Raw genomic sequence first — 21,056 nt, forward strand, 5'->3', positions numbered from 1 at the left:
TACGTAAACGAAAGTTTATCAAAGAAACGTAAGTAGAGCGAGTCGCGAATTAGAAGCAACGAACAAAGTTCTATAATTTGAGAAAAGGATACTCGTCACTGTGCTACAAGATATTTCGATTTCTTCAAACTTGGTAAAATCGTAGAGTTTGGGTGAAAGAAACAATAGTACGGAGGAAAGGTACCGAGTAGATCCATGCGATCCAGTTTCATAGTCACGGCATGAATTTAATAGAATTCGATAATACGAATCGACTGAAAAGAAAATTACGAACGATATGTTGCGTTAACGCGACGTTAGTCCTCGATAGGTTAATAACTCTGGTAATTAATTCGGTGTAAACGTACAATCCGAAGAATCGAATCTAAAGTTAAATTTCAAACTAAACTTATTCGCATACATCTGTTTGTCTCTTATTTCCCGATGAAGCCTCTTTTTACTAGAGTTTACGTTCCATTTCTATGGTGTATCAAATTTTTCTAATCACACAAGAGCGATACGAGATTTATTACAATCGGGTCTGATTGATCAGCGTATAACGCTGCGTGTACGCAGCGCAATGGTGTACAAGTATTTTTCGTATCCGCCGTATGTTGTATAACATACCTTTGGAGCTATAAATTAAAACTATAATTTGTCGTTTTAGAACAATAATTCATCGATTTAAACTTAATTTGACACGCTATATCTTGTCATTTAACGCGAAGCGTTCGTGCATCCGCCTCCTTGTAAAAGAACGCGGTTGTTAATTTCCTAACATTCCATCTTCGAATATCTCATTCTGCTATTTTTAACAATAACCCGCTACAACTTACTACAACGTGGAATCTGTATATTCATCCCGTCGTAAAAGAACGAAATTCTCAAGGAACACCAAAATATGAAAGAACGTTAAACTTCTTAACATTCCATTCTCAACTATCTTATCCTCGTATTTTTAGCAAAATTCTACTACCCGGTAGTGTATAATTCTTTAAACGTTCGTAAGCCACTTGTTTACAATCTCATCGACTCTCTTCGTAACAAAAACATATTAAGATCGAAGGATTTACGGTTCTGGACGCGTCGTTCGAAATTCGACGCCACATCGGATACGCAGGAAGTTACGCGATTCTCTTTGCTCTTTAGATCGGCAAAATACAGCACCTTGGCACTCGACGCGCCGTAATCCTACTGCACCAGTTCCCTGGCATGATCCCGGGCTTTTAGTGGCACAATAAACTGATGAGTATCCGTGTTATATTCGCGTGTTCCGTCGAGGAGGACGCGTGTTAATGAAAACTGAAATATCGAGCTCTTCCTGTGCGGGGTTGCGGTTGTAGACGCAGACGACGCGACGTGCCAACTTTGCCATCGAAACTGTTACAAAATTCACGTCTCCAAGCAGATGTTTGTACGCGTTTGTTGTAAAATTTCGCGTTTTGACAGATTTGGGTTGAGTAAGAAACTCACCCGCTTCACCTTTCTGGAACTATAAAAATGGAAATTACAAAATTTTCTTCCTGTTAGTCACAATGCAAAAACACAACGAACATGCGTGTAATACGTTGAGTTTGGTATTTTTTAATTTAACCCTATTGTTCTCCTCGGGTCTGTATAACACAATGGATATTACGTTTCAACGGAAATATCAATGAAATAAAAATACTGCCTATCTATATTCCAGATCCTGTACAGATAATATTCGTAATAATATAAATAATATTTATATCTGAATAATATGTCTATTGAAATGTAACATCCATTGGGTTATACAGACCAAAGGAGAACGATAGGGTTAAATTTCAATTATTCGATAAATCTTTAAACTTAAATCTTTGATTTTTGTCTTTTCAATATAATTTTGCTACATACGCTTTTGTGCATTCTACGCTTTTCGTGTCTTACGCCGCTACGCTACTACGATTTTCAATTCGCCGTACGATTTTCAAGGGCCACTGTCCACGAAGTTGCTTCATAGACGCGTTGACGGTAGTAACAATACGCTTCCATGCAGCGATTATTGTAAAGTAACGTGTATCTGTCCAGGGAACAGCAGCCAATCGTTTCCGTCACTGCGCGTTTTCGTCACAACGATTGTCGTCAGTATTGTCGATACTGAAGCGTACGTTGCAGCTATAAACGAAAAAAATACGCGAGAAAAGATAGAACACAGAAGGCGTGCAGTGAAGCGGCAAATAAGGTGAATAAATTGTTAGGCGATTGCTATAGCTCTTTACTATTAATTATCGATACGATAGTCCCATTGCCAAAGCGACATTTGATTTTAAAAACTAGTTAGCCAGGTAATTACGCGGAATCTTTGTCCGATACTTGTTATATTTTCTTATAGATTAGGTATGCATATTGTTATACCGATTCCTTGATTCTACCTCAACGTTATTACAATTCTTTCATCGGAGTTGAAAAATTCCCAAATATCCGTATCTTGCATTTGAACCAATGGTCCAGCAAGTTGCACTAAACTGTTACGTGTATTTTTGTCGAACCTGTGCAGTGTATGAAATACGCGATCATCATTCCCTGACAATTCACTCGCAACGACGAACACTCGGGAATTAATATTTTTCTCGTTGTTCGAATGGATCCAAAATCTCTCTTTTTCATGTCGTCGAATGTGGTAACATAGGATGAAAGCGACTCCCTCGTCGCCGCAACATTTTTAATAATGGGACAAAATGTATCTTACCGTACGCTTCGTACGCCGAACATTGGCGTACGTGTATCGTCGCGTCTAATAAATTACGCTTGCGCTTCCATGTAGCGACACTTGGTGGACAGTCGGCTTAACTTTAATACGAATCGTCGAAAGAACTTTTTTGGATAGCATGACGTAATTTTTTAACGTATTCGTATTTGCGAACGTTAGCAACTTGTTTCGATGTCTCCAGATTTTAAACGTACGTTTAGCGCATAACTTTTCAAAGACTAAACACATAATTGATTCTGATTAATTGTATAAAAGGCGAATGAAAAACCATTACAAAGGAAACTAATCATCGACTCGACGATATACGCTATACAACCGTAACGATAATCCACTTTTACGAGAAACACCAACAAAATCCGGCCAGCGGAAAATCGAGGGAGAATATTCTTCGAACTTTCAGCTCCGCCGTAGTGTTTTAAATCTCTGGAAACTCTATCTACCTCGCCGAGAACAATATAGTCGTTCGACTAACAGATCCTCGAATTAGCTTAAATCTATCTAGGAAACTGCGTACCGCAACTTCGACGAAACTAATTTTACCCGACGTTAAGGTATAAGAAGCAGCGAAGTATTCCGAATACGAGCAGTTTATGAAGGTTATGGAGATGGGAAGAAGGTAACGATTTAATTAGATCCGCGATTCACGCGTTAGGCGTAAAAACAGACGAGAATTTTCCTAACGAACAATGTCCGGGCCGCTTGTTTGCGAAATAGATTAACTCGGCGAAACGGAATTAAAACATTTCAAAAGGTGCAGTTAAACCATTTTGGCCTGTGAATGACTCGTTTTGCGTTCACGTGGCACGCGGTTTTGTGCAAGGTGAATTTTCCTGCGACGTTGAAGAACAAGTCGCACGATAGGAACGCTAATACGGTTAAAACATTTCATAGAGGATATTACAGCCGCGGAAAGAGTAAATTTAAGCGTGGGTGGAAAGAGTTTCGCGAGATAGAAGGGATGAACGAGTGGTGGATCGGTTGAGATCAAGGAACATCGTGAGAACAAGGAAAGAAAAAGATGACGAGGGCGGAAGAGGAGAAAGTAAATGCGACGAAGAAGAGATTAAACGGTGGAACTAAGGTAGTCGATCTATTTATAAATCTATAAAACTGCTGTAAAAAGCTATGAATCGGCCACATTGATCGCGGTAATTCTAGAGTTGGAGTTGTTCGGTTATCTAATGTCATCTGTTAAATCGTGAAACGTCGAGTTCATCCTAGGAACTACCTGATCCGTGAATATAACAGGTTACAGATCCATCGTTTTTCCAATTCCTAAAAATATTCAAACGCTCTTGGCAGGATTAACGTTGACTTTTATCGAGACAGTGATATGATTTTATGACACGTCCTACTTATTTTGGACATATCGCTGTAACTCTATTTGGTGTATGTTGGGTAACGATTCCCTAAAAGAATCGCAATGGAATTCTAGTTAATCTTATCAGCAATGTGTTACGATCTAAAATCTTGAAATATCTAAAAAAGAAACGAAGAAAAAGAATCGCGTGTTAATTTAAAGGTATATAACTCTTCGAATTAGAATTAGAAAGAAACGTAAGTGTATATTGACATGGGAAGATCTCCAATCCACAAATTCAAAAAATTATAAAACTTTGTATTAAAAGTACTTAAAATTCACTCTAAGAAGGTGAAATTGAGCCCAGAAAATCCGGCTATTTTCAGATTGTGCGTTATAACTTGAGAACTATAAAGGATAAAAAGGAATGCTTTCAAGTAGTACTATCGTTTTGTTAAAAAAATGTGTCAATTTTGTAGCGGACTATACCGCAAAATCGAGAAACACCAGAATTTTCGAGGGTAAATTTCACCCCCTTAGAGTGAATTTGGACAGCGTAAAAATATTACGTAATACGTACCTATATATGTCCTCTACGTGTCCCCAGAGTACATAATTTTTTGAATTTGCGGGTTGCGGATCTTCCCTTGTGTATTCTTAAAAGCAGCATAAAAATCAACCAACGCACTCTGCTCTTACGTACCTCAACTTTACCGATCCATCGTTCATCACCTTCCTCGGTGCCCTGGACTTTAAAATCATAATAAAGAACAAGAATACTTGAAAATATACGTCGACTGCAAAATATAGCATAATAAAAAAAAAAGCGATAATAAATCTGAAAAAGCCAATTTTCCCGATCTTTCGATACGTTCAACGTTCACCTTCGTATAATCGACAAAAATATAACGATAGAGGCAATAAAAATAGCGGGGGAGAAAATGAAGAAAAGAATCTGATATCCTTCGAACGGTCGAAGTTATCGACATTTCCCTAGAATATTAAAATTTGCATTTTACATGCCGCATTAAACCCGGAGACCTTTCTAGCCACTCTGTGACTCGCCTCCCTGTTCTCGTCCCACCATGAAAGGAATACTTTCGTCGTCGAGGAGGTATCGAGGTTTAAAAATATTCGCGCGGTTTGCTCCAGTTTTCCTCCGCATACCCGCCTCGGTATTTCAATATCCGTCAGCAGGTCCAGCTGCAATATTTATACCGGCTGGCCGCATCCTTTGATCAGGTCCGTGGGAGTGACCATCGATACCGTTCGTTCGAACATCGTTTCCTTTTCAATTTATCAACTCTCGACCTATACGATCGTTAGATATCGTGATTTCCTCTCTTCGATTTTTATTTATCGATCCGATGGATTCGTTCGTATATAGAGCGTGTCTCGTAACACGTGGAACGTTCCATTTCGGGAGTGGTCAGAAGGCAGAAGAACAACGAAAGAAGATCTTATTCGACCTTTCGAAGTTACAGCTATTTTTCTTGTCGCGATAAGCCGCAACAAGGAGTAGAAAAACAATGAAAACGCGTTCGCGTAAAACTTATTTGACCTTGTTTCAAAATTATGGCCACTCTTGCGTTCCAACGATTCGCAACTGCTTACCTTCGCGGAAGGTGCTCGAAATGGCTATCCTCGGTCGGCCTATTATTTTGACGTACACGTGGAATTCTTGAAAGATAGGGAAACTCTCGACGATACGAGGACTACGAGCTCGTATACGGTCGAAGGATCACCGTTTCGAGCATCTTCTGCGAAGATAAGCTGTCGCGGATTATCGTAACACAAAAGTGGCTATAACTTTGGAACAAGGTTACACAGGACACCTGTTTATATGAACTTTCTTTCGTCGTTCTTGCGCCTCTCGTCCACTTCTGAATCGTGTCCCACGTGTTACGAAACATCTTACGACTTATAGGCGACGTGTACCATGGGAAACGTTTATTTCGTAGCAATTTCAAACTTGATAAATTTCTGTCGTGAAATTTTTGAGTATACGAGGCTTCGGAAACATCGCATTCGTCACATCGACGCATTTGTCGCAACGAATGATATGGAATTCCAAAGATTCGTTCGGTACTCTTCCCTCCGCTACTTCATACTCCAACTAGACTTTACAATTTTATGAGTCTCGCGATTCCTTTACTTTTTCAGACTATGCAACAAAAATCGATGGATTTATAACGTTATGAGAAACCATTGCTTGGTCTTTAACGAGTTAAGTAAATAAATAGTTTATTCGTAACGTTCTTTTCTGGTATCGCGTCTGCGATGAGACGTTTATACGCAAGCGTTCTTTTTATATACGAAAGAACGTAACGAAAGAATTTTAGACGAAAACATATTTTAATACTGCAACGGAGAATGACGAAAATCTTTTCTTCCAGCAGCTCGCTTACCAGCTGTTACACGGCACTAAACTCGTTAGTCTGATTTCAGTGGAGATCGAAGATCTTCGAACGACGAATTTTAGCGAAGTTCGATCGAACGAAACCGAGCTAAGCCGGTAAGGTTTTATGAAGGGGATATTAAGGTCCCCTATAAATAACCGTAAATCACGCTACCTATTTAGGCTGGCGTTGCATACGCGTATCAACGAACGGCTAGCTAGCCAGCGCGATATTGCTAACAGATTTCACCGAGTTCGTATCGATTTTACCTTCACAGCCTACGACCAGAGGCCCCCCGATGATTAACGATTTCTCTACCTGTCTAATTTCGATTCGATTTTTTCAGCCAACTTTTCGCGGAAATGTCGATATCGATGAGGAGAGTTTTTTTTAAATTCGTCGACCTTTGATTCGCGTAATGTCGTGATTAACGATTTCCGCGGTGGCCTGAATGTGATTCGACTTCTTTATAAATTATTTATGGGAACGTCGATATCGATAAGAGTTTTCCTTTCTTCGATCGTCGACGAGCGTGAACATACGTGGAAAATTTAGTTAACGTAAAATTGATTGTGTATTTTGAGATATTTCGATGCTCTTAACTCGAATACCGTGATTGTCCGATTTCGATTTGACTTTTACACGCAAATCTTGTATGGAAATATCGATATCGATAAGAAGAGTTTTCGAAGTTACGTAAATCGAGCAGAGATTTTGAAATTCTTATTGACTTTGAATTTAGTAACATCGCATAACTGGAAACCCATGAATAGCAGTAGCCTCGTTCGTGTAACTCGACTGTTTGTCTTCTTTGCTTGCGAATCTGATCGTCGCGGTCATTTTTCTCCACTCAAAAGTCAAACGCGTCTCTATCGCTTTTTACTTTTCACCATCGAGGTAGAAGAAATAGGCTTCTTACGTTCTTCTTCTTAGGTTGCTTCTTACTGAAGCGACATGCACTTGTTTCTACTTTTAAAAAATTGCTAACATTTGCAACTTCGTTTGCTTTACGATACTTTCGATTTCTTATTTCTAATTCCCCGTCCCCTCCGATGTTTACATTTGCCTGTGTCCTCGCAAGATTCTCGAAGGAATCCCCCCGACTTTGATAATATTTTCTTACGTCCGCTGTCCAATTCTCTCCGGCATAATTCGATTGGGTTCGTGTTAGGTAACTGTGGTAACCAATCTGTATAGATCGTAGAATCTTGTTCTTCGCGTAGAGCTGTGAAATATTAAGACGTAACACAAACGAAATCTCGGCTACGGATTTCAAGAGAGTAACTTCGGCCTGACGTTAATTCTATATCAGCCTCGCCTTTTATCCTCGTGTCACGATTTGTTATTGGCAATTTTATTCGATTACGAAACGCTGCCCGCGTTTGGAGCCGACGAATAAGTAGAAATCGCGATATCTTCTTAACGCGTTATCGTCTACGAAAAATCGTAAATGGATATTACATCGTGGAGAATTACAACGATAATCTTTCTTCATCTTCATCTTTCTCGACGTAATTCTTGCTTCTAAAAATTGCTGTAAATTGCTGTACTATCAATTTATGTTATCCAAAGAAGAATATTATATTACGCGATTACTATACAGGGTGCTCCGTAACAAGTACAATTTTGTTGTTGGAAAACGTGGAAAAATAATCGTTCGCTCCGTTTCTGGAAAAATCGAGTTTGAATAATATACTTGAACCTCGCTAACGATAATTACAGGTTAGCTAGGTACGAGTGAACGATCGGCAACAGGTTATTATAACTCGAGAATAAATAAACATTGTGAAACAACATTTGTAAAAATAAAACGTGAACGTGCTTAGTTGCATACGCGGACGATATATTTTCAAATCTATTTCTCTCTAAAAGAAAGCATCTAATGGAAAAACGTTATTCCATATTTTCGCTTTATTCTTTCTCGGAGAATCATCCTATAGCCAATTGTATCACCGGTTATGGACCGCTCTGTAGAATATTACACAAAGAAGTAATACTCTTTTAATTAGATCCACCATATCGAAATATAGATTAATAAAATATAGGAAGCTTGATAATTGTATTTACATTTAAATTTATAAAACATTATCGAATTGAACGTGATTAATTTAATTCGATTAAATGTGAATTAACTTTTGGTACATTAAATCGAAGTAAATTCGATTACCAATCGAGCCTCGTACAGACGCGTGACTGAAATCGTTTCAAAAAATATAGTACGAATTATGCATTATACTAATCGATCGCGGGTAATCGGAATCAGTTGGAAAATGGATCGCAAACATCGGTCCATGGTGTATCTGTTATTATACCAAAAATTTGCTCCGTAAGAAATTTGTAAAAAGTGAGCGAGAGATTTATGTCGCTGAGCACTCGTTACGTTGTATCGTATTTCTTACGTGCGCATTTCTTTCTTTGTATCTTTCTCGCTTGTTGTCGAGTAGTTTTATTTCTACGACTCGAGCGTTGAGAGATTAAATACGAAAATCATCCAGTTAACTTTAACGAAACACCCAACCATTTTACCATAATCTTCCATACTGTATAAAACGTATAATTATTAGACCGCGTAGACTTGTATGCATTCGTGGTAGATTTCAAAATGCAAAAAATGCACAGATTGCGCGTAACATGCAAAAATATGTGGAATATTCAAAGTTCGGCACCTACTGTAATTGTTAGACCGCGGATTTTTATGCGTTTCTATATATTTCACGGTATGTCGAAAGAAATGGAATTTAAATGAAACTCTGTTTCATCCACCAAATGTTACAACGATTACTCTATTTCCGTTACTACGTATCATACGCATTATACGCGCTTTTATGTCCTTCGATTTCGCAAAAATGCACAAAAGTGTACAGTGTAATCGTAACATTTAGCAGGTAAAGGAAATTTCTGCTTAGATCGTATTCCTTGGTTCGCCTTTGTGAAAACATGAGTTTGTAGAAATATCCGCGGACTGATAATCGTTATACTTTTCATAACGAAACGTACCAGAGTTAACGGCGAATACGATTTAATATCGAAGGGGGGTGAGCACCGTTGATTTTCGACACGAAGAGATCAAAAGACGCTACGAATTCGATAGGATGCTGGGATGAATTTCACCGCGCTTTCAGGATTCGACTCGACTAAAATTGCTTTCGACTATTAATCAACGACACACGGGATTATTCTATGGAAGAATCCTATTACAAAGCTGATCGTAAATTTATGACTGTGCAAGAGATAAACGAGAGAACGAAACGAGATCTGCTGCGTTGCGAACGAAACGCAAACAACAAAGGCACGTTACTGAATTATTCGTAGAACGTGCTAATTCTAGCTGGTAAATAAGAAATAAATACTCCTTTTCCTCTCAACCGGGCGAAATCTCGTTTCTCCATTCGTCGTTGCATCCTTTATTCAAGCACCTAACTTTTGGCTATCGTGTTTGTTTAACGACAAACAAATTACTTCGGATAAATAGCGGATAAATATCGGTCAAGTATAGAGAAGCGCGTCGATTCCTTTTTCTATGTTTCATTTATTTACCGTTTATCGTCGCATCTCTTGATAGAGCATTAGCGACTACTACTACATGTATTCTATGAACATGTAAATAATTAGGCAGCCATTAGCCATTGTTACGGTTTCGCATACTCTTTTAGGAAATTTGGAATATTTTCACATTGTGTTCTACCAGTTACGAAGTAATTGCATATTGTTGGGTGTCTCTGAATCGCGTCTTGAAATCTTGAAATTTGACACAGTAGCAAAGAAAATGTTCGACGGTGTCGTTGATGTTGCGATATTCACAGGATTCGGTTTTCTAATATATTAAAACCTTTATAACAAGCGACGAAGTAAACGATTTAATACATTAAATAATTTTATATATTTCGAACGTACCTGTAATACATGGTACACGCACGTGTATATATTTTATAGAAAATCGATCTAACTTGATCATCGTTAGTATCGTCGCTATTGTTTAATTTATCGGCTATTTCTCAGGAAACCGTGTACATCAAACGAATAATATTTCTGCTTCTACTGTATCTTCTTGCACCTTTCCCTTCTTTTATAAAGAATCAACGGAGCTTCTCTGGGTAAGAATTTTAACGAGAAGGTCTAATAACGAGTCGATTAAATATCAACCGTACAAACGTCATAAAGCATTTGCATCGCATCGTAGACATTTATAACGACATCGATGCTTTTGTCAAATACTTCATATTTGATGATTGAGCAAATAATTAAAAGAGCGCGAGAGAATCGGCTAGCGGTAAGTGATTCGCGTACCGACGTTTTTGTTTAATACTCTTCGCTTGACAAACGGCCAAACGATTAAGAGACGGAAAGATAATTAATCGAACGTGCGATATATCGACGCTTTTGTCGTGTTTGATCGAATATTTCGCGTTTGACGAATCAACGTACGATCGACAGATCGACGAAGAATTCGATCATCGATGAATTTACACTTCCGTCGATTACCGTGCCTTTGACGAATGGGCAAAAGTATGAAAATAAAAGATCGTAAGATTAATGTATCGGTATTTCTGCTGTTTCGTATTTTATGAATGAACAAAGCTTTCGTATATCGCGAAATAAGTTCGCGTATATCACGAAGTTAATGAATCGACATTTTCGTTGAATATTTCGTGCTCGATCAACAAACTGAAGATTGAAAAAAGAATGAATTCTTTGATACATCGACGTTTTTATTTATTTTCTACTTGGCGGGGGAAAAATTTGAAAAAACCAAAAAATTTGTGGAATCGTTTAATCGATATTCTATAAAACTTCCATATTTTATTTTCCACTTGAGTCTTTCAAATAATTCTACATTACAAATCGATTTATTATGCTACGATTTCAGTCATTTATAGCACGACAGCAACGTTCAAAATGAATATGCATAAGCACGCTTCGCTGCTTGTAAAAGAAAATTGTTGCAGATAAGGACTACAAACTGTATTCGCTGTAATTTTTCCCGCCTTAATCGCAACACCGTGGCCGTATAATCGCCTTTTATTCTAATTTACTACATCGTAATACGGAAACAAACGGAAATGTTACAAATCTCGAAATTAAATTAAATAAGTAATTGTACTGCTAAAAATAAAAAACAAACTTTAAACGCATAATCCGACGAATACGATGTAGCGAGTAGTAAATTTAAAAGTTCAAAGAATAGTCGGTAATCAGCACCGCGTTTAAAAACTGGACGTGTTACGTCAAAAATTGAATAAAGCGTGCGAATCAAAATGAAAATGGTCGAGGAAGACCGAAGGTCCCCAAAAATCTCTCATTTTCCACATTACCGATAAATTTTCGTCTTATTCAACCGTGTTACGACATTCTTCTTACTTTCCTCGCCAAATAAACAGAGATAAATTCCGATCGACGAATGCGACGAGTAAGGACAACGCCATCCATCAAACGGCCGCGTTGTCGTTGGCTTCGGGTGAAATTTATATTTTTAGATTTCTAATCACCGATCGTTCGCTTATCCGTGCGATCAAACGAACAACGATCGTCCATTTTTAATATCTTTATGACAAAATTAGTCGTTCCAGGAGTTTAAAAATAACGAGGGTTTATTTAAAAAATTTTTTATTTTTTGGATAGCCTCGTCCAAAAATTAATTTAAACGTGACGATAACATTAATGGACGGTATTTTCGTAAATGAAACATGCGTAGAAGAGCATAGGATTTAAAAAAGTATAGTATAAAAGTAGAGTATAGGGTTTTGAGATCAAGAATCTTCTAGTTTACAAACTGCGGCGATAAATATAAAATAAAATATTTTCCTATCTTTTCCCCTTTTCGAAAAAAGCTATTAGGTCGAAAGAATTTGTCAAGAAGGCAAGATTTTGTTAATAAAAGAACGAATTAGAAATGGTAAAACGACACGAAGAAGCGAATATCATACGAAGGTGATAACGTTCAAAGAACGCGTATTTTACGATTTTTCGTTGTAACGTTAATTTTCCGTTATCATTTCCTAACCATGACACGAAATGGAATGAGTGCAAAAGAAAAGATAAAGGCGAGCTTTTCCGTGTATCGTATATTTTATTTATGAAACAAGCAGACTCTCGCTCGTCAGGTGTACGAATGTTTTATTTATCAAAACGAATCTTCGATCTTTCGTTTTTCAGATAAAGTTATTTACTAGGTCAGAGTTCGAAGGAGATGACGATTTTACGATACCCTTGCTGAAAGAAGTCCTTTTACTGAAAATATCTTTCGCGATTATCGTTTCAGTACCAATGGCAAAGTGAATAAACTGCATAAGTACTTTCGACTTCGTCTCGCTGACATTTTCAAATAGATATACGTATTAAAAGGCATCCTATCGAAGTAAACGCTTCGAAATCACCCGAACGAAATAAAATAATTCTTCTCGAAATTAACGATAATTACTCTACTTTATAATAACCTACATTTTCTTCTTTTACTATAATTCTTTCTTCGTATGTTACGAGTTTATGAAAATATTTTCCTGTTTTTTCTCTCAGTCTCGAGAGAGCTGGTTAAATTGCACAGTTTAGAAAGAATTTATCAAGGACGCAAAATTTATTATTCGCGAAACAATTTGATTGGAAAAATATAAAGTACCGCGACATTTCCTGATGAAAATGCTCTTATATCACTTTTTCATCGATGGTAAATTCTGGAAAAATAATATATTTGCGAATAACATCTCGTTCGATCTGCCAATTTTTCTTTTCTTGACAATTTTTAAACCACGGGTTGTTGTTACTCCAAGAAAAAGTTGATGAGAGCTTGGAAAAACGCAAAGTAAAACGTAAAGTAAACAATTTCCTAACGAATGCGCTCCTGTTCTACTTTTCTATTCGTCGTAAGTCCTTCAAGAATAAATATATTTGCGAATAATATCTTGTTCGATCTTCCAATTCTTCTTTTCTTGACGATTTTGAAATCGCGGCTGTTAAGTTTTCTTATTCAGCGAAATCGATTCGAAACACTCGAACGACGTCCCTCGTAAGCATTTCAAGGCATCTTCGTTATCGCGCTTTCAAACGAAACCAAGCAAGATCTCAATAACCGTGGCTGCATTTCAGGATTAAATTAGCATTAATGGTCGTGATTTAATTCAAGCATCGAGTATCGATCGAATCGTTTGTTGATAGAAATCGCGAGCTATTCCGTAAAGAGAAAAAAGGAGACATTTTACGGAGAGTAATTTCAGCGTGACAAATTAAAAACGATCGAAAGGGATGGACACTTGGACGAACTTTTTAATTCGATTATGATTTCGAATAAAAAATTAGTTATTAAATCGCGTTATGCGTAATTCGTTTCTGCTACAACGTGAGTTTGAAACGAAGTTTCTTCTCGAGTTGGAAAGAAAATGAATAAAAAGAGAGAAAGCGAAATTGATGCATCGAAAACGATTGGGCGTATGAATGGTGCAATTTTCAATGTCCAAGACAAGATGTTTTCGTATATTTCGCCTTTGAATAGGTGAAAATGAAGCGCAGGTGGATATTAAGAAATATGAACGAGATATAGCAGCGACCTGACTCGAAGGTTTTACGACACTTTCGATATTATCTGTTGTACGTAAAATAGTAAGAGCGAAAAAGTGTTATCGGTTGAAACGAAATCTAAAAATAGAATTTAAAATAGATATTGATTGCGAAATATATAAAGCGTCGCGATTTCTTCGTAAAGTCGTCTACGCGTAAAAGAACGTTTACCATCCTTTCTTAAAAGATTCATAATTTTACTCATATATAGTAGTTTCTTAACAGGTACAACGTTATACAAATTTAATTAGACCTAAATTTACAACCCTTACGATAGAAATATTCTTTGGTATTTCTAATTAAAATCGATTAACGAATCTTTTGCAAAATCTTTTTCTCTCTTTTTTCTTTCTCTTTTTTCTTTTTTTTTTTTTGCATCAACTTACAAGCGACTCGTTGGTTGTTTCATTTTAATTAAACGGTATATAATCTTCAGTAACGTTCCTACGAGGACAACGACGAGCAAGGAAATTAGAAACAACGTTGGATTCATAGGAAATCTTCGGTCGAACGTGTTTGCCCAAAATTGCTGCGCTCGAGTTATTCGGTTACGTTTTAGCCGCGGTAGAACAGATAATTGTACAGCAGATATGCAAATTTCCAAGATTCTCATTCTCCGTCTACGAGCAAACGCTTTTGCTTTGAAGTAACTTCGCTTCGTACTTAACACTTTGATGATCACGCTATGCGAACACCGCCTTCTTATAGGTTCGTAAATTCGTGATCATCGTTCGTTCGTGTTAATGTTTTAAAAGTCACATTAAGCGCACGATACTAAGGTGTGATTTTATCCAGTGAATAAGAAATAGAAAGTTATGCAGAGAGATTTTATTATTTTCGTTTTTCAGCTTCCTGTTTTATTAATGCGGTTCTATATTTCGTAATTAAGAAATTAGAGTAATTAGAAATATTTACTTGGGAATTCACTTACACACATATAGTAATAGTTTTTTAGATATACATTTTATATATATATTTCTTGTTAAATAAATAATTTGTTGTTCCTATAGTCCGAAGCATACGTTGCTTTGATCAATTTTTCAATACGTTTCAATTATCGTAGTCATATCGATATGCACTTGATGTTACGATGCTTTCTCTAACTCACATTCGATGGTTAATAACAACGTGGAAACAGACAATCTTTCCAATGAATAGAACATCGACAGAAAGCATCTGTAATTTTAAAAGAAAGGACCAACGAATCACGCTATTTTCAATTTTCACAGGAACGACCAACAAATCGTAGCATTTCTAATTTTCAAATCAACGACCAGCGATTAAAAATGATTACCTTTTTCAGAATTTTAGGAAGCCACGAAGAATTTACCATTAAACCGTTAACTATCAACGGAAGCTATTAACCGTTGCCTATTACCAACATCCTCGGTCATAATAACTTATTTATTCAGAATTTTCTTATCCTTATATTTTTAACCTTTAAATTAAATATATACATTATAACCTTTCCACGAATTTTTTTTCTACCTCGATCCCCATTACCAATTTCCTTCGCCAACTTAAGCACCGAAGATTACATCCTAATCCTAAAATTAAAGCAGCCCTGATTAACGTACAAGCCAATTACCAGTTTAACGCAGGACGATCCATCCTGGACGACCTCCATCAAAATACTCCGCTCTTTATCTCTTCGTTTGTAATGACGCTCGGGAATTCGTTCTGTTTCAGGGGTACGAGGGGTCCCTGTTGAAAGTCACGAGCAAAAATGGGAAAACAGCGTCGGTGAGTCATTATTTTTTCAAATTACCAGCCGTATTTCATCCTTTGCCCATGTGGCGTGTGCGAAACAGTGAACAAAAAAAAAAAAAAGAAAAAGAAACGAGAACGAAAATAAAAAATAGAGCCTTATCGCGTGCTTTTAACGCGAACGATGGATCTGTTCTAGATTTCCATCCAGCTATTCTCCATACGCGTTTATCGAGGAAACGAACGAAAGGAAGAGAAGTGGATACATCGAGAGAAGGAGAAAAACGTTAGGAGGGTAAAATCGAGGTATTCGTTCGCGAATACACCGATTCCCTTTTACCTATTCGAGAGATTTTTCCATCGATCGATGGAACGGGTCGACAAAGTGTCGAGATTTTCGTGCGATTATTCGTTGGTGAGGAAACTGATGGGAAAACTTGCCGCGAGTACCGGAACTTTCAATCGAATTCTACCATCGAGAAAGTGGTTCGTCTGCTTTTGAGAAAAATTCGTCATTTTTTTCTTTCTTTTTTCCTTTTTCGACGATTTCTCTATCCTTTTGTTCGTTTTCGTCGATTCGGAAAGAAACGAAGACATTTTCGAGAATTCTCGTTTTATTCTTTTGCGACGTGTCCGCTATGTATGAAAGATTTACGATGCGAGCTCTATGAGCTTTGTCAGTATTTTCCACCAGTACAGTTATTTAACTCCTATTGCGATTCACTTTGAGAGAAATAATGGTTTTCGAAAATGGAAAAATTTGCTTTTTATCGCACGATGTTTTTACGATTACGACGAAGCAAAAATATTGCGTGAAAAAGATATGAGTAAAGATGAAAGCGAAAATATCGTATAAACTTCGACTCGTAAATATGAAAAATTATCGGAAAGATCTACTCTACGGAGTGTAAGATCTTTATTCGTTACTTATTAATCGGCACAACTTATCGAACATGCTGCTAAAGTTGTTGGATTTCCTCCTAAGGCGTCCTCGGCACAGCACAGATATAAAAATTTCAAATAAGAGAGATCAATAACGTCCTGTATAAAAGTAGTTATCGTAGACGCTCGACAAGAGAGGACAAACACTCGGCAAATGAAGGATTGCGGTAATCTCGTTCCAAACTCGGAAGCGAAGAACTCGGAAGAAGCGAAATAAAATAGTTTCTCGGTGAAATCACTGACCTACGAAACGTTAACCTATTAACAAAACGAATATCACATTGGCTTGGATATTTCTAATAATTTCTTCGCACAGAACATTATAAACATACGTTGCGAATATATTATTTTACGACACGTCATATCTAATACGTTAAAAATACAGCTAAAAATTGCTATATAGGTCACCTTTTGATCAAAGATTCGAATACGTTCGAAAGGTTCCTCCCTTTTATTACGACAATCCGATACTTTCGTTTCGATAGCGATACGCGTATAGGCATTTTACGTTCCATTTATTCGTTGTGAAAAAATTATACGGGTGACGGAGCTATATTTTTCTTGAATGTATTATCGGACAGAAGCGTGGAATATCAGAATCTTTGGCGCACTTTTCGGTAATTAAATCGAGACAAAGCGAGATCCTGTAATAATGTCATCCGAACCGGAGAAGAAACATAGAGAGCTTTCGGTTAGGGCAGAAAAGATAATTTAACGGTGTTCTCTCGAGACAAAACTGGTCGCCTTGTCTCGGAATTATTACTCGGCTCGCTTAAACGTGCTCATCCTCCTCCTTCTTTTACGTTCTCCTTTATGCGATAACACGACGAACTGTGTTAAACACGATTTCACGACTCTACAACCTGTCATCAACCTGTCGCATTTCTTCTAGGATAATATTTCCATCTATAATGTTTAACGTATCGGGATGCGTTTAGACCAAACGTACGAGAACACTTAGTCAGTCGTATCGATATTCGAATATTACCACGCCATTCTGTACTCTATCTGTATTTGTTGCTTCGTACAAGAGGGGGTGATTTAAATATCGTGTTACAAAAATATTACAAAATATAACATTTAATCGTACGATGAATTTTTAATAAAAATTTTCAGAATCCAAATTCAGTATACTTTAACTTTTAAATCCATCGTGCCGTTAATTTCGTAATTAATTAAATTCCAACTTTATTATCTGCCGTAACGCATTCGTACGACTTGAGAAGACATAATCAACTTTCTGTAACAATAAATGCAAAACACGGAATTACGAAATCTAACGGTGCACTGACTCGCATCGCAGTGATTCTTTGTACTCGATACGTGGACGCTTGTTCGCGCTCTGTAAATCTAGCAATTCTTAGAAACAATTCGAACTGCAAAATAGATTTATCTCGTATAATTAACGTCAGAGGAGATGAACACCAATATTTTGAGAATACACCAGGAAATTCGACACGTTACGAAAAGGAAAGATTATACTAGCTTTGATAGAGGACAACTTGTAATTTTCCATAGAGAAAAGGGTAAAATTTATCGTGAAACTGCGCAATTATTAATATCAATGTTAATATCGAGATAAAATTGTAAGGAAAAAGCATGCAAATACGATACAACGGAATCTCCAGTATCCGAATTAACAGAGAGACAAAATTCGTTTTTAAAACTCGAACGAGAGAATTTTCGAATAATAGAAACCGCGTCTCTTCTTTACAGTTATTGTTCCATATCTCGATAACCAATATTACATCTTTTTTACCGGTGAATCAAATTTTATGAAAGCAAGGAACGGACGAGTATTGGCTCGCTTGGTCTGAACGCACCTTTATATCATCGATATAATGATTTATAATATAACAATACAATGATAGTAATATAACTCACTGTATCACGGGAAATTAATGGAAATTCGAGAGGTTCGTAGATCTGTTCAATGGAATATTCCGATGAATTCGCGGCAACGCAAACACAACCCGTGTTTTCCCTGTCGTTCTCGTTCTGCCTGATCTTTACTAATGTAAATGTTATTTTTCGATATTTTTGCTGTCGCCGATATGAAATATGTTATGGTGACGGTCGATGGTATTATTTATCGGAAATAATATGTGTCGATACCGTCGTATCAGATCGGTGAAAAGAAAAAATTGCTTTTCTAAAATTTCAAATTAACGAGCTCGGAATTAAAACGATGCTTGTCGAATATTCTCAATTTTTTTTTTTTAGATAACAAAATATCGTAGCAGTCGGAGGAGAGATTCGTAACTTGATCGATTACCGACGCTGTGGAAAGATCGTTCAAGACCTAACCTATTGCAATACGATCGTAAATAACGTCCAGTTGCGTATAAGCAGCTATGCTGCTTGGTGAATATTTTAAAAACGAAAAACTACGATCCATCGAACGAAGGTCGAAGGCGCTAAAGTATCTTTTCTTCCTTTCCCTTTCTTTTTTTTTTTCTTTTGTTTCTGTTTTCATGGTTTCCGAAAAAGAGAAAAATCTCGACAAGACTCGTTTCGCTATGAACCTTTCGATTAGCAGGCGAATATAGCTATTACAAATATCGACTAGGAACAGCGCTGATCGTACGATAATTAACACAAAATTCAACATCGCATTGTCCCTGCTAATGGTCTCTTATAAACGTTGACGAAACACGATAACGAGTACAATCAGTACGGAAAATTCAACGTTCCATTGTTACTGGCGATAATCTATTACAAATGTTAATTACAAATAATAATACGTTATAATCAAGAGAAAAATCAATATACCTAAGGAGGCCTCTGACAATTCTCCCTGACGTCTCACAACACGGTCTAACGACAAGCAACACTCCCTTGATATCAAGGACAAACTCACCTTTACTTTTTTACCAATAATCCACGCACCCTACTACTTTCCTACGCCCAAAGATATACTCGTACGATGGGTGACCTACGTCGTGAATGGTTTTCTCCACGAGCCTGGTTCCTTTCCCCTGTCGACGCGTAATTTCACTTTTACGACTCGTTGTGAAAATTCCGACATACAGTGGCTGCGATAAGTATCGGCACATATTCTTATTTTCCAATGTATCTATTTCTTTATCAGCTTCTGCGTTTCATTTTCACGGTATCAAATTTTTATGATCGCATTGGCAATTGGCATCGCGAATTTACTAAAATTAACTCGCAGAATTTATCGACTCGCCATGTACGACGTTTTAAAGGAGTTACGCGTACGCGTAATTAATGTTTTATCGAAGGAAAACGATATATAGGGTAACTGTAACTGATATGGAACAGAGCTTTATATGGAACCAATCTGCCAATCTGGATATCTTGCCAAGTAACCGACAAAAAATCAATCAGCAACGGTGCAGAATATTTCGTTAGAAGCAAAAAAACAAGTGCATTCAAATTTCGATCGAAAGTCGCTCGTTTTTTACATTTTTTACCCTGTCTTCGAGATACATAACGTTTTGCATAGTTAACTGTTAGCGTACGAATATCCATTAATTTTGATTCAACGTTAATTTCATCGAAAGGAAAGCATGTTTCTCTCTTTGGCAAACTTTTAAAATCAGATGTTTCATGTTAGCTGCGATTACTCTACGTATCGATCTGATAACTAATACAGTGACTATACAAGTGACATTCCAATCGAGCGTCCTTTTATCGGGTTCCCTGATTCATTTTTTTTAACATCCAATGTTTCCGATCGCGTTTTACGTTAAAGAAGCTTAAAAGGAAGAAGAGGCAACAGGCTGCCAAACGATACGAAATTCAATATTCTTGGAGCTGATTAATCGGTCTGTAAAAATGCCATAATAGATGCAACGGTGTGCCGATATTTTTTCTAACCACTGTAAATCAGCGTCTATTTCGCAAATTTATTAACCTTGCAGCATCAACGACGTACACTGTATACTTGTTCTACGTTTTACCAAATCGAAAAGAAAACGAGCAGATAGAACGTTAGCGGAATTAACGAGCCACCGACATTAACCAACCAGCGACAAAAAGAAACAAAGTCTAGAGCGTTACGTGAGTCACGTAACGATGGAAAACATCTAATCGATTCGGCTGCAAAAAAATACATCAATTTTATGCCTTCGCGGAAGGCATCGTGGCCGCCATGTTGGCTCAGATATACAACGTTCAACCGTGATAACATTAATTTATGCGCCACCAGTGGGAACACGCGCGTCACACGCGACACAACGTTGCCAACCTTAACGTTGGAAAATCCTTTCACCCCGTTCGAGCATTAAGCGTTTTCCACCCTCCTCTTTCGTTCGGTTCTCCGCGTTTCTATAGGGTGTTAAACGAAAAAATGTAAACGATACTTGTATAAAGTTTGTGAATCTAAACGCGAAGACAATGGAACGAGTTCGCGTACAGAAACGTCGTTCGACGTTTGCGTCTCGTGTTACAAACAATTTAAGCTGACGAATCCTTCTCCGTGTTC

General features: G+C 37.2%; 1 protein-coding gene across 5 annotated transcripts in view; it reads left to right on the forward strand.

Annotated features, from left to right (window-relative positions):
* LOC117210306 (protein couch potato) overlaps positions 1–21,056 on the forward strand; it is a 181,303-nt gene that overhangs the window by 104,589 nt on the left and 55,658 nt on the right. For all 5 annotated transcript variants that reach the window (XM_033453214.1, XM_033453213.1, XM_033453216.1 and 2 more), the window contains exon 3: positions 15,647–15,700. In XM_033453214.1, coding sequence (XP_033309105.1) covers positions 15,647–15,700 — 54 coding nt within the window. The remainder of the gene's footprint in view (positions 1–15,646; positions 15,701–21,056) is intronic.

The sequence above is a fragment of the Bombus bifarius genome, unplaced genomic scaffold (genome assembly GCF_011952205.1).
Source record: "Bombus bifarius isolate JDL3187 unplaced genomic scaffold, Bbif_JDL3187 scf7180000008199, whole genome shotgun sequence".
NCBI classification, from domain to species: domain Eukaryota; kingdom Metazoa; phylum Arthropoda; class Insecta; order Hymenoptera; family Apidae; genus Bombus; species Bombus bifarius.